Source organism: Geotrypetes seraphini, chromosome 13, assembly GCF_902459505.1.
Source record: "Geotrypetes seraphini chromosome 13, aGeoSer1.1, whole genome shotgun sequence".
Classification (NCBI taxonomy): domain Eukaryota; kingdom Metazoa; phylum Chordata; class Amphibia; order Gymnophiona; family Dermophiidae; genus Geotrypetes; species Geotrypetes seraphini.
Genome location: NC_047096.1, coordinates 78,448,633 through 78,464,486, shown reverse-complemented (window position 1 = coordinate 78,464,486; position 15,854 = coordinate 78,448,633). Strand labels below are relative to the sequence as shown.

The 15,854-nt window shown below is 37.5% G+C and overlaps 1 protein-coding gene across 2 annotated transcripts in view; it reads right to left on the bottom strand.

The window, feature by feature from the left end:
- The window catches only part of NPEPPS (aminopeptidase puromycin sensitive), a 186,920-nt gene that overhangs the window by 46,308 nt on the left and 124,758 nt on the right, over positions 1-15,854 (bottom strand). For both annotated transcript variants that reach the window (XM_033918253.1, XM_033918254.1), the window contains exon 13: positions 11,195-11,304. In XM_033918253.1, coding sequence (XP_033774144.1) covers positions 11,195-11,304 — 110 coding nt within the window. The remainder of the gene's footprint in view (positions 1-11,194; positions 11,305-15,854) is intronic.

Here is a 15,854-nt window from a genome sequence, read left to right as displayed (position 1 = left end):
GCATAACCTCATACAGCTATGCAGATGACATCACCATTCTCGTACCCTTCGATCAACCAAAACCCTCCATGACAGACACAATACAACAGACACAATACACCAAACACTAAAATCAGAAGCGACCTGGATGAAAGATCACAAACTGAAATTGAACCCAGACAAAACTAAATTCATCCTCCTCGAAAACAACAAAATACCAACCATAACCAACATTGAAATCAATGCAATCAACTACCCCATACAACCCACTCTAAAATTACTAGTAATAACAATCGACAGATGCTGCACCTTGCAACTGCAAATCAATAAAACAATACAAAAATAAATCTCAGTCATGAGAAACTTAAGACAAGTTCAGAAATTCTTCAAAAAAACACAATTCCAGCTCATAGTACAGTCCCTAATACTAGGCCTACTAGACTACTGTAATATCCTCTATCTCCCCTGCCCTGCAACAATAACAAAACAATTACAAACAACCCAAAACACAGCACTCAGACTCATCTACTCATTGAAGAAACATGACCACATTACAGAAGAATATCTCAAATCGCACTGGTTTCCAATCCCAGCAAGAATACAATTTAAATTCTACTGTCTATTATTTAAGACTTTATACGGAGACAGTCCAAACTACCTGAACAACCGCCTCATCTACAACACCTCAACCAGACATAGGAAAACTCACACCCCATTCTCATACCCCCCAATTAAGGAGATCAAACGGAAAAAATTATATGATGGCCTACTAGCCACTCAAGCAGCTAAACTAGACAACCAAATCGCCAATCTACTGACAGCATCCCTAGACTACAAAACATTTAGAAAAGAAATAAAGACCATACTCTTCAAGAAATCTCTGGAAAAGAAATAACACCACAAGTATCAAACACCGCCTCTCACTAAAGCCAACTACCCTAAACAAATAACCATTTCTTACTGTCTTTAAAAATGACCAAATTTCTTTTTGGTAAGATCTTTTTGTAATACTTCCTTGATAATTCTTTTGTAATCCACCTTGAACTGCAAGGTAATGGCGGAATAGATATCCCTAATGTAATGTAATAAGAAGCTGTAAATTGTATACATGAGTCAATGGTATTTCACCATTGTAAAAAAATCCAAAATATCTTCTTCTGAACCAGACCATATAAAAAGATAATCATCAAGGAACCACTTTTAAAATTTGACATGCTGTAATTGGGGACTTGCATAAATGGATTGTTCTTCTATCAACTTGTTTTATATCATCTCTCATTTTATAACCTTTATATCCCCTTTTCTACAATATGATTGGGGATCATAACTCTATTTGAAATGTATTAATGGGGTATGAGTTGTCATGATTGATGAAAAGATGGAGCATGCAGTATTCCGGTTGTGAATTTCCCACGGCGGCATGCAGTATCCAATGAGGATTGAAATGATGTGTCACGGAGTGATAAAGTAAAAAAGGAAGTGACATCAGATGCCGTTGTGAAAGAATACTGCTAGATATCGTGGAGCGCGGTTTAAAACACCAGAGAACAAATGGTTCAAAGTATGAAGATGAAAATATAAGGTAACATTGAATATATAATGTTCTCCTGGTTAATAGAGATATATTAGTTGTAAGATCATTATAAACTAATCTTGCAGCCAAGCATAAGTTATAATGGATTTTATATTTTATGTAGAATTGATGTGGGAGCCTCAACCCTGAAGAAAATAGAATTGAAACATGATCATGTCAGGAGAGGCATTGCAAAGAGCCGCTGCAAAATCTCTGAGGAAATTGTACAGTTTAGGGGTGAAGAACTTATGTGCACGATAGAAGAGCAGGACTTGGGGTGTGATTGCATGTGATGATCTTAAGGTGGCCAAACAGGTTGAAAAGGTGACGGTGAAAGCTAGAAGGATGCTAGGGTGCATAGGGAGGGGTATAACCAGTTAAAAAAAAAAAAAAGGAGATATTGATGGCCCTGTATAAGACTTTGGTGAGACCTCATCTAGAATATTGTGTACAATTCTGGAGGCCGCACGTTCAAAAAGATATGAAAAGGATGGAGTCGGTCCAGAGGAAGGCTACTAAAATGGTGCGTGGTCATCATAAGGTGTATAGGGACAGACTTAAAGATCTCAATCTGTATACATTGGAGGAAAGATGGGAGAAGGAATCAAGGAAACTCTTATATCTTGGCATCCCAAGTCCTGTAAATTTTCTTCACACTTCTATCTCTAACCCTCTGTTGTGGTTCCTTCCTATTTCTCCTACTGTAAACCGCGTCGAGCTCTACGAACGTGGAGATGATGCGGTATACAAACCTAAGGATTAGATTAGAAGGGAGATATGATAGAGACGTTTAAATACTTATGTGGCTTAAATGCACATGTCAAGTCTCTTTCATTTGAAAGGAAGATCTGGAATGAGAGGGCATACGATGAAGTTAAGAGGTGATAGGCTCAGGAGTAATCTAAAGAAATGCTGTTTTACAGAAAGGGTGGTAGATGCATGGAACAGTCTCCCGGAAGAGGTGGTGGAGACAGAGACTGTGTCTGAATCAAGAGGGCCTGGGATAGGCATGTGGGATCTCTTAGAGAGAGGAAGAGATTATGGTTACTGCGAATGGGCAGACTGGATGGGCCATATGGTCTTTATCTGCCATCATGTTTCTATGTTTCTGTGGTTCGGGTGTATGGGAATTAGTGTGTATGCCTCTTTGAGGCTTCTCAGCAGGTTTATCCGATACAGAAACTGAGGGAGACATTGAAGCCAGTACCGTTGGTACCGCTGGCACTGATTTGTCCTCAGAGGCCATGGCTTGTCCAAAAAATTTCTCTTGCTGGATGCGTTGAGCCTTAAGAGTGTGTTTATTCAAGGTAAGACAGAGGGTACAAGAGTCCACTCGATGCTCCAGCCCTAGACACTGAATGCACAAGTTGTGCAGATCAGTGAGCTATATAGGCAATTGGCAATGATAGCATTTCTTGAACCAGCTAGAAGGTCTTTTTTTTTTTTTTTTTTCCATTATATTTTTATTTTCAAATTTCATAAAAAGTGTACAGAATAATAAAATACATTTGATACATGCATAGTATCACTTTTATATCTAACACAATGTATGTCTGAATTTGATTTTCCCCTTCCCCCTCCCCCCACCCCTTCACCACTTTAATATAATATTTTCAAATTTTATAAAAGTATATAACATAATAGAATACAATTAATAATTATTCAATAACATATTTATATCTAAAACAATATATTCTAGATAAATTTTATTCATTTTCCCTCCCCCCACCCTTCTATTATCCCTTAATCATTTGTTACATTTTGTATCATATATTATAATATATTATATATAAATTGTTTTCCTTACCCCCCCTATATGTGTGTCATAAGAAAATCTCTAAAAGAAGAAAGGAAGAAAAAGTATTCTATTATTTAATCATTACAGAATTTTGTCAATGGCCCCCATATTTTTATAAATTTATTATATGTTCCCTTTTGTATTGATATTGATCTTTCCATTTTAAAAACATGGCATATTGTATTCCACCAAAATGTGTAGTTTAGGTTGTTGTAATTTTTCCAATTGTTAGTTATATGTTGAATGGCAACCCCTGTCATAATTAATAAAAGTTTATTATTTTCTGGTGAAATTTGACTTTTTTTTCTCATCATTGTTCCAAATAAAATTGTATCATATGATATTGCAATATGATTTTCCATTAATTTATTAATTTGTGGCCAAATTGAATTCCAAAATATTTTAATATAAGGACAGTAGTATAATAAATGATCTAATGTCCCTGGTTCTAGATTACAGTGCCAGCATCTATTAGATTTAGAACTGTCTAGTTTTTGTAAACGAGTAGGGGTCCAAAAAGCTCTATGTAATAAAAAGAACCATGTTTGTCTCATAGATGCTGACACTGTACATCCCATTCTCCAAGACCAAATCAGTGGCCATTGAGATGCATTAATTTGATGTCCAATCTCAATGCTCCAAATGTCTCTTAGACCATTTTTTGGTTTTTTATTCAAATATCCAGATATTAATTTATACCACAGTGCGGCTTGATGTCCCAGGAAGTCTGTTTTAAAGCATAAGAATTTTAAACTATATTGATTGTTTAATGATTTCCATTCAGGGAACCCAACCTGAATGGCCTGCTTCAATTGCAACCATTTAAAACTTTGTGTTTTATTAAGACCAAATCTATGTTGCAATTGTGAAAAATCCAGCAGTTTACCTTCTGAAATAATATCATCTAGAGATCTAATTCCTGCAATAATCCAGTTCTTCCAAAGGATTTGGGCTCCGCCTATTTTGATCTTGGAGTTTATCCATATGGATTGATTAGTTGATTTATATATTGGGATGGGTGTTAATTTATCTATAAATCTCAATGTTTTCCAAGTATCCATTATTATTTTATTTTCTCTGTATCTTTTAGGTATATTAATACTTGGTAAATGAACTAAATTTAGGGGAAACATAAGGCGCCATTCCAAATATAACCAATCTGGTGCATTATCTATAAGTTCTGGGAGGATCCAATACATACCCTGACGTAAAATATAGGCTTGATGGTACCTATAGAAATTTGGAAAATTTACCCCTCCCTCCTTAATTGATTTTTGTAAGGTTACTAAAGCTATTCTAGGTGTTTTACCAAGCCAAAGAAATTTTGTTAAAATTCTATTAAGCTTCTTATAAAAGGACCCCTGAAAATAAATAGGTATCATACTCATTTGGTAGCAAACTACAGGCAACATCATCATTTTAATAGTTTGAACTCTGCCCCACCAAGATATATGTAATGGGTTCCATTGTTCACATAACTCCATTACTTTTTTTAATACATATTTTTCATTTTCTTTTACAGTATCTTCAATTGTTTTTTTAACTTGAATGCCTAGATATTTAAATCCTTCTTCTTTCCATATGAATGGAAAAATATCAAATAATCCTTTTACACAGTAAACATTCAAGGGTATAATTTCAGATTTATTCCAATTAATTTTATAACCTGAAAATTTGCCAAACTTATCAATTAATTCCAATAAAGAAGATAAGGTAGACTCTGGATTTCTCAAATAAAGCAAAATATCATCAGCATAAGCCGAAATTTTATATTCCATATCTGAATATGGAATTCCTTGTATCTCCCTCGTTTGCTGTATTGCTAACAATAAGGGTTCTAATACAACATCAAATAACAAAGGAGATAAAGGACAACCTTGTCTAACTCCCCTCTGCAATTGAAAACCATCAGATATCTTATTGTTAATATTTAATCTTGCAATCGGGAAGCTATACAATGTTTTTACCATTTGTATAAATCCAGAACCTATACCAAACCATTCTAAAGCCTGATACATAAAATTCCATTCTACCCTATCAAATGCTTTCTCGGCATCTAATGAAACTGTAAATGCCGGTTCATCCATTTTTTTTGATAAGTTTAGCATGTGAAATAATAGTCTAGAGTTATTGGAGGAATGTCTTTTAGCAACGAAACCCGTTTGATGCATATCTATAATATGTGGGAGAGCTTTGGCTAATCTCAAAGCCAAAATTTTCGCCAAAAGTTTATTATCAACGTTTATCAAAGATATAGGCCTGTAGTTTGAAACCAAAGTAGGATCTTTATTTGGCTTAGGCAAAACAATTATTATTGATTCAGCCATAGTACCTTTTATGTTACCTTTTATAAGTTGTGTCTGATATAATTTTAATAAATGTGGGGAGAGGATATTTTGAAATGTTTTATAAAATTCTACTGTGTAACCATCACCACCTGGAGCGGATCCAACTCTAAGAGATCTCAATGCTGTTTCTAATTCTTTTAATGATATAGGTTCTTCTAAACTTCGTTTTATATGATCAGGAATCTTAGGTCCATTTATTAAATCTAAAAATTTTTTTCCATCTTTTTGTTTCTCCAAATAAGGTTCGGAAGAATATAGATCCTTATAAAAATTTAAAAATTGTTTTAATATTATATTTGTTTGATTTGTTATTATACCATTATCATCTTTTATTCCGTTAATATTAGTTCTCCTTTTTTTTGCCTTAAGATAATTTGCTAATAATTTTCCCGCCTTATTAGAATTTCCATAATACACCGTTTGTTTGGAAAACAAATCTTTTCTTATCATTTTTGAAGTTAATTCATTATATTTACCTTTTACTTTCAAAAGAGCTTGCAAAACTTCATATTCCCATTTACTTATCAATTTAGCTTCTAATATTTTTATTTCTTTTTCTAATTCCATATATTGTTTTTTAATTTGTTTCCTAATAAAAGCTGAATATGATATGATATTACCCCTCATAGTTGCTTTAAATGCATCCCATACATTCTCTATAGATGTATCTTCCACTAAATTTATTTGAAAAAATTCATTAATTTGTGTTTTAAAATTTTCCAAAAATTTGTCATCCACAAGCAATGCATTATCAAATCTCCAAAGAGGTCTATTATTTTCTAATTGATCTAATTGTAATTCTATCCATATTCCCGCATGATCCGAAATGATAATAGGATCAATGGAGGCTTTAATCACTTGTTGCACTTTATTTGTTGAGACAAAAATATAATCTATTCTTGAAAATGATTTATGAACCTGTGAACAAAATGAATACTCCTGATCATTAAAATGAAGAATACGCCATATATCTTTCAAATCACATGATCGAACTAAATTATCTAGACCTAAAGATTTAATATTTTTACCTGGTTTTTTATCCAATAATGGATCCATTACAGCATTAAAATCTCCAGCCACCACTAAATTAGAGGCAGCCAGTGGTAATAACATATTTTGTAGCTTTTTGAAAAATTCTGATTGATTCGAATTAGGGGCATATATATTAAATAACGTCAGGGTATCATTTCCCATACCTATATCGATATGTATCCATCTTCCATGTGGATCTGAATTTTTTACTTTTATATTGGCCATACATTTTTTATTTATAAGGATTGCAACCCCTGCTTTTTTACCCACTGCTGGAGCAAAAAAACATTCTTTTATCCATCCACCTGATAATTTCTGTGATTCTTTCATATTAAGATGGGTCTCTTGCAGACAGTAAATATCTGCATTTTGTTTTTTTAAAAATGTTAATATTTTTCCCCTTTTAATTACGTGATTCAGGCCATTGACATTAATAGAATATATTTTAAGATACATTATATATCTTAATACTTTTCATTATCTTATTCTTCCCTTCCTCCTTCATATTTAATATCCAAAAAATTTTCCTCATGACACACATATTTAACCCTAATGTATCTCTCTTAATTTTTATAATAAATATTCTACTTATCCCTCCCTTTCCCACCCAATACATTGGCTGCTTAAGGATGCACATTGGAATTGTAATCCTAACAATCTCCCCATTCCAGGCAATCATTATTCAATTGTTTAAACAAATTTCCCTTCTATCTATCTATATTGATCTTTTATATTTATTTAATCATTTTCCATAACATTTTATTAATGTATCATTTTCCATTTAACAATATATTAATTTGTATTTCCTTAGTATTATGATTTCAACATATATTTATTTTAAACATATATGCAGTGTATTATTTAATAATTTTCCTATATTCTGTTCTTTCTTTCATATAATTATTATTGTCTTTTCTTTGTATTGTTTTCTTCCATTTCTTCAAATATTTCGATATGTTATATTTTCTGTTTTTTCATAAAGTCTTCAAAACCATCTTAGTATATTATGTTAATATATCATAGGTTCTGGTTTAGAGAGAAACTCTTTTAGTTTTTCGGGATCCTCAAAATATAATGACTTGTCACCAGATGACACTCTCATTTTCGCCGGGTAGTATAGGCCATATTTAAATCCTTTTTCTTTGAGTAGAGGTCTCATGTCTAGTAGTCTTTTCCTTTTAGTTGCTGTGTTTTTGGCGAAGTCTGGTAAAAACCATAATCTTGATCCTTTATAATTTAAATTTTTATCTTTTTTTGCGGCATTTAGTATCTCTAGTGCTTGTTGGTATCTCAACATTTTGAAAATGATTGGTCTTGGTCTGTTTTTATTTTCTAAATTTTTAATTGGGATTCTATGCGCCCTTTCAATTTCAATTGGTTGTTTCAAGTCTAATTGTAGAATTTTTGGAATTAAATTTTCAAGGAAAAGGATAGTATTTTTTCCCTCTAAATTTTCTTGTATTCCAAAGAGTTTGATGTTCTTTCTTCTTCCTCTATTCTCGTAATCCTCCAGTTGATCTTTTAATTTATTTAATTCCAGGTTGTCGTTTTTACATCTTTTTGATTCACATTCTATAGTTTCCATTTTTGATTCTAGTTCAGTTGTTCTTTTGTTGTTAACTTCCATTTGTCTATGTATATTTAAAATTTCTTCTTTCATTTCAGACATATTAGTAATAGTTTCTTTCAGCATTTGTTTGATTTGTTTTAATTCTTCCATGACTTCAGCTTTGCTTAATGTGTCTGATTCTTCGATAGGAAGTGGTATTTTGCTAGGTGTTATTTGGTCTTGTTTCTGTCTTTTTGCAGATGTACCAGCCTCATTTTTGTTTTGTCTGGTACTTGCCATGTTATTGTTCTCTTTTTCTTGGTTATTCTTATTTCTTAAATTTAGTCTTTTAGTTTTGGGTTTGGTATTCTTATGTTTTTAATCCCTTTTCTTCTAAAATTTGGTTCTATCTTTTAAAGTAGAAATTTTCTTTTCCTTTTTTGCCTTTTTTCCTTTTCCTTTGTTTTCAGTTCTATTGATGTGAAAAAAATTTTTCTCAGACTTGTCGGGTTCTTCCACAGATTTATTTCATTACCTCTGGCCGTCACTCTTTTTTTAAAAAAAAAAAAAAAAAAAAAAAAGGGTTTGGTAATCCTTTGTTAATTCTCCTCTCACAAGCCCAATCGCAGCACTGATCGAGGAGAGTAAAACTTCATCTAATTCTCTTCCCTTGTTTTGACAAACTTGAAGAAATTGTTTTATGTTCACTCACAGCATCTCTCAACTGCCTCTCACACAAGCCCAATCGCAGCTTTGTCAGAGAAAAACAATTTAAATTCAGTATTTAGTTTATTTAGTAAGTTGATATTTTTTTCCCTTGTCTTCAGCGTCTCGGTGTTCAATCACTGAGAGAAACCATCAGTGTTGTGTTGTTCTAGCACTGAGCAGATTGCAAATCAGTCATTCTGTCCAAATATAATATTCATCAAAAGAGATTTCCTTTTCCTCTTCTTTTCAAGCCTCTCTCTCAGAATTTCATTCTGATTTAAAGCAGCAGAAATTTTCTCAACAATAATTTCTTATTTATTATCTGCTTTATTGATTCAATGAGAAAGGAATTCTTAATTTTGTATCTCAAGAACTGTTTCAAGAAGAGGATAAATTGATCTCTCTCAGAATTCTGACACAATACTGGCAGGAGAGAGCTATTTTAAACTGTCACAGCTTTAGTTGGTTAAACTGACATTTGCCTTATAATGAGATCAATTTTAATCTCCCAGGGCTCCGACTGGCTGTACAAGGCAATTTTAAATCACCACAGCTTAAGAATTTAACTGACATTAGGCTTCACATTAATATCAGTCTTTCTTTTAACCCTTTTTTTGTCAGTTTAAATTTTCAACATCTCTCAACACCGTGCTGATTCAGATTTTAAAAACCGTTGCCGATTTGATGTCACACAAGACCTCGCTTCAACACCGGCAGAGAAGGGCTTTTTCAAACTGCCATACTCCTTCCATCCAGATCGTTAATAAATAGTAAATTTTCACTCTTCCTCCTTATTGTCAGGCAATTCAACGTCAGTTTTAAACTCCGTCAGTCCCCAACCCTCTACTCTGCACTGTTCAGGATAGAGAAAAAAAAACGGCACCTTTACTTCCTGATTTTTCACCCTTTAGGCTTCTTCTCCGTTTCAGCGAAGGAGATCAGTATTGATCTGTTACATTCAGGATCGTAGGAAATTGCTTCCTGACAAATTCTAGATCTGGCAAGGCAGGCAGGTGCAATTCACGCTGTGAGCTTTTTTTTAAATATACTTCGTTGCTACAGCAACTGTCATCTGACATTAAGAAACCGGCAAAAGAGAGACAGACCCTTTCTCCCAAATTTCTCACTCAAACTTCACTCAACTCTCTACAGTACCTCCTTTTTTCACTCTTTTACAACATCGCTGTTATCAGATTGTTTCTTTTGATATATTTCCTTTTTTGTTAATTATCTGCCGCGTCAACCAGCGCTGAGAGAAAAACCGGCAATCTTTCTTTCAGTCTTCCTCTCTCTGTATCTATCTCAATTTTATCGGAGGAGCTCAATATTAACTTGTAATGGTTTTGAATTTAATTTAAACTTGTTTTTTCATCTCAAAATCAACAATAAGAGAATTATAATTTTAAAAGTTTGCCCAGATATAGAGGAGCGTCTCGATCACACTTCCATCCTGTGCTCGCGTTAAGCCACGCCCCCCAGCTAGAAGGTCTTGACATGAAAGGAAAATTCTTGGCAGCAAGGTAAAAAAACGCAATGGTTGCAATGTCAAAATTTAAAAATGCAAGTTGAAAGCCTGAAGGCTAAAGAAACCGAAAGCCCAACTTGAGGTAAGACATTGAAAAGTCGATGAAAAAAGCTGAAGGAAAAGAAAAATCACTAGTTAGAAATAAAATAAAAAACTGAAAACGAGCCGAAGGGAAGGCAAAAACTTCACTCCGTGGAAAACGAAGAACTGAGGAACCGCGAGCCGACATCAGGCAGGAAGGAGTCTCAAAACTTCACAGAAGCTTAAAGTGACAGTACACTTTAACACAGTCTGCACCGAGCTCCATGGATGACTTCCACCCACGTGAGAATATGCTGCCTGTTTGTCCTAGGATAAAGCAGAGTTCTATAAGATATCTTCACAATGCTGCCAAGAGATACAAACCTAGCAGTTAGCAGTGAAACCTTCCTCTAGTACAGGGGTGTCCAATGTCGGTCCTCGAGGGCCGCAGTCCAGTCGGGTTTTCAGGATTTCCCCAATGAATATACATGAGGTCTATTTGCATGCACTGCTTTCATTGTATGCTAATAGATCTCATGTATATTCATTGGGGAAATCCTGAAAACCCGACTGGATTGCGGCCCTCGAGGACCGACATTGGACATCCCTGCTCTAGTATGTAGCATTTTCCAGTCATGGCCTTGCTCTGCCCATCACATACCTGCACATCTTCCACATAAATAAGCGGAAATCCCATTTGTTGCGTCCAAGTGCTCATCACAGCAGCAATGGGCTTCCCACTAGCTTTCTGCAGGCAATTCCACAGGTCCTCTAAAGGAGAAATGCACATGTCACAACTGCCTGTCAGCCTTAGTAATAAAAACTTCCCTTTTATATAAAAATTTGATGAATTAGAGAAATACTTTCCTCGGTGTTTTTTTTTTACTATTTTCTTATTGTCTAATGCACTTTTACTTTTCTCTTGCGCTAGATATCATTTATAAACCATGAATTATACATGTTTCATTATTCACATATACATGATTATGATTATGATTCTGCTGGGGATACAGAAACCTCAAATGCTCACGACAGTCTGATTTTAAGAACTTGTCTTTGTCAGAACTGTCTATTGTGAGCTATCGTTGGTTCTTTTTCCCCCTATACTGACTATACTCAAACTCTATTTTTCCTTAGACGTTTTTCTTGTTTTAGAGTATTAGTCGCTCTGCCACAATCACAAACTTAATAAAACTTAATTATCATCTAGCCACTTTTTCTGGATTACCAAAGCTTTCTGACATTCCCATGTACTTAGCTTTAGTGCACCGGTTTTAACATAGGTACCTAAGGTTCCCAATTAACGTGACTAGGTATTACGGTGTTCCGGATTTCATGGGTAGTAATACAATATTGTCCATCACATAAAACCCAAAAATATCACAGACACATGCTGCCCCCACTAACAAACTCCCTACTGATATAGAACAACTCGGTCCTGGAGTACTCCCTTGTGACGACATGGCCCTCTGGTTCAAATAGACAAGGGTGTGGCAGGCCTTTCTAATATGGACAGTGTAACAGGTGTTTTTTGATTTATGCGAGCATTAAAATAAAAAAAGAAACTTGCTGCTCTTGGGTTTGCTAGTTAGAAATAAAATTGATAGACAGGGAAACATCCATAACAGCATGTGAGTGATATGAAAATAAATGATACCGCCAAGCAAAACCCAAGAAAAAAGCTTTGGGGGATAAATATGTATATAGAATTGTGGAATTTGCTGGTTGGGCAGAAGTGACAAGCGGTGTACCGCAGGGCTCAGTCTTGGGCCCGCTACTTTTCAACTTATTCATAGGGGACCTGACTCAGGGGCTTCAAGGTAAAATAACACTATTCGCCGACGACGCAAAATTATGTAACATAGTGAGCAGCTCCAATTTACATGATAGTATGACGCAGGATCTGTTTTTGTTGGAATGTTGGTCTTCGACCTGGCAGCTGGGCTTCAACGCCAAGAAATGTAAGGTCATGCACCTCGGCAGTAGAAATCCGCGCAGAACTTACACCTTAAATGGTGAGACCTTAGCTAGGACTGTAACAGAACGAGATTTGGGATTGACTATCTGAGCAGATATGAAAGCTGCCAATCAAGTGGAGAAGGCTTCATCTAAGGCAAGACAAATGTTAGGTTGCATCCGCAGAAGTTTCGTCAGCAGGAAGCCTGAGGTCATCATGCCGTTGTACAGAACCATGGTGAGACCACATCTGGAATATTGTGTGCAATTCTGGAGGCCACATTACCATAAAGATGTGCTAAGAGCAGAGTCGGTTCAGCGGATGGCCACCAGGATGGTCTCGGGACTCAAGGATCTCCATACGAAGAGAGACTGAACAAATTGCGGCTCTACTCTCTCGAGGAACGTAGGGAGAAGGGAGACATGATTTGAGACATTTAAATACATCACTGGACGTATCGAGGTGGAAGAAGATATTTTCCTTCTCCAAGGACCCTCAGCCACAAGAGGGCATCCGCTTAAACTCAGGGGCGGAAATTTCATGGCGACACCAGAAAGTATTTCTTCACTGAAAGAGTGGTTGATCATTGGAACAAGCTTCCGATACAGGTGATCGAGGCCAACAACGTGCAAGATTTTAAGGGTAAATGGGATGCCCGGTGGGATCCCTGAGAGGGTGGAGTTAAGAATGGGTCATTTGGATCGGGGTCTCTAGAGCAGACTTAGGGGGTGGGTCTGTGGAGTGGGCAGACTTGATGGGCTCTGGCCCTTATCTGCCGTCATTTTCTATGTTTCTATCATTTGGGAAGGATTTTGGTGTATGGGCATTTATAAGAGGTAGAGAAGAAAAAACACTCCTTTTAGTTCTGAATAGACTTTAAATTCTTGACTTTAATTACTTCTTTGTTTTGTTGACCAAATGGACAGCATCCTCTACCCTTTTATGATGACAGCCGCTCTTCTGTGTTGTTACATAATTAAGATACCAGTGACTTCTTTTGAACTATTTGACTTTTAGAATTTCTCTTTGTTTCTCTTTACTGATAGCCTCTGAATTTTATTATCTTTTGGGCCCTTTTTGTCCTGGCAGTTATCTATGGAATGCTGAAGGTTATAAAATTTACTCTTCCTGACCAGTCCTGCCAATGTCTTTGATCTTAATCTAATATAATAAAATGCTAGGTCGCGCATGCGCACTCCCATCTGTGTGTGTCCGTTTTCCGTGAGATGTAGGGCACCTTAGGTAGGAGTGCGCATGCGCGCTTACGTCACCAGCCGACGATGCCTCCACAAGCTGTGACCGCAGCCAGCCGCTGATCTCCGTTCCTCCAGCGGGCGAGCGGGCGGGGGGGGGGGTGTCCCGGAGGAAAGGGATCGCGGCCACTCAGCATCCCCACCGAGGAGCCCAGCAACTTTCCGCCCCGGCTCGGGACCCGAGTTCTTTGCCGCCCCCCCTTTCCCTTCCCGCGGATCCGACTACCTTGGCGATTCAAGCAGCGTGTGCAGCAGTCTTCACACGCTGCTTCGGGCCCTTCTACTGCCCTGATTTGCTCTGCCGCGTCTCTGATAATGTCATCAGTGACGTGCCAAAATAAATCAGACCAGTAGAAGGACCCTAAGCAGCGTGTGAAGACTGCTGCACATGCTGGAATCGCCAGGTTCATAGTCTGTACCGCGGGAAGGGAAAGGGGGGTAGAGGAAACCCTAATGCTGCTGCAGGGAACTGGTGTGGAGGGAGGGAAATGGAGGGGGAGGGACAGACAGACAGAGGGAGGAAGGGAGACAGAAAGAAAAGAAGAAAGACACAGGGGCAGGGAGATACACAGAAAGACAGAAAGACAAAGGGGGCCAGGGACAGAGACAGACAGAAAGAAAGACAGTGGGAGTCGCGTCAGGAGGGGTGCGGGATGCGGCAAAGGGAACTTTTCCAATGGGTGCAACTGGGCGGCTGTCAGGAACCTCTGATCAGGGGCAGAGCAAGGTAAGTGTATCATAGAAACATAGAAGATGATGGCAGAAAAGGGCTACAGCCCATCAAGTCTGCCCACTCTGCTTACCCACCCCCTGTCTATGCCCTAATGACCCAATTTCCTTATCTTGACCCTCGTAGGTATCCCACATGGGTATCCCATTTATTCTTAAAGTCTGGCACGCTGTCTGCCTCGATCACCTGCACTGGAAGCTTGTTCCAATGATCAACCACTCTCTCTGTGAAGAAATACTTTCTGGTGTCGCCATGAAATTTTCCGCCCCTGAGTTGGAGCGGGTGCCCTCTTGTGGCCGAGGGTCCCTTGAGAAAGAAAATATCATCTTCCACTTCGACACGTCCCGTGAGGTACTTAAATGTTTCGATCATGTCTCCCCTCTTCCTACGTTCCTCAAGAGTGTAGAGCTGCAATTTGTTCAGTCTCTCTTCGTACGAGAGACCCTTGAGCCCCGAGATCATCCTGGTGGCCGTCCGTTGAACCGATTCAATTCTGCGCACATCTTTACTGTAATGTGGCCTCCAGAATTGCACACAGTACTCCAGATGAGGTCTCACCATGGCCCTGTACAACGGCATTATGACTTCAGGCTTTCGGCTGATGAAACTTCTATTGATACAACCCAATATCTGCCTTGCCTTAGATGAAGCCTTCTCCACTTGATTGGCAGTTTTCATGTCTGCACTGATGATTACTCCTAAATCTCGTTCTGCTGAAGTCCTAGTTAAAGTTTCTCCGTTCAAGAAGTACGTCCTACATGGATTTCCGCTTCCGAGGTGCATGACCTTACATTTCTTAGCATTGAAGCCTAGCTGCCAGGTTGAGGACCAACTTTCCAATGTAAGCAGGTCCTGCGCCATATAATTCTGTAAACTGCATTCACTTACTATATTACATAGTTTGGCGTCATCGGCGAATAGTGTTATTTTACCTTGAAGCCCTTGAGTCAGATCCCCTATGAATATGTTGAAAAGGAGTGGACCCAGGACCGAGCCCTGCGGCACTCCACTGGTCACCTCCGATGTTTTAGAGAGGGTACCATTAACCACCACCCTCTGAAGTCTGCCACTCAGCCAATCATTGACCCATGCAGTTAGTGTCTCTCCTAACCCCATCGATTCCATCTTGCTTAGCAGCCTGCGGTGTGGGACACTGTCAAAAGCTTTCCTGAAGTCCAGGTACACGACGTCCAAAGACTCTCCCAAGTCCAACTTTCTTGTTACCCAGTCAAAGAAGCTGATGAGATTGGATTGGCAGGACCTACCCTTGGTGAATCCATGCTGACTGGGATCCCGAAGATTCCCTTCATTCAAGATCGTGTCCAATTTGCTTTTAATTAGTGTTTCCATGAGTTTGCACACTATTGATGTGAGACTCACC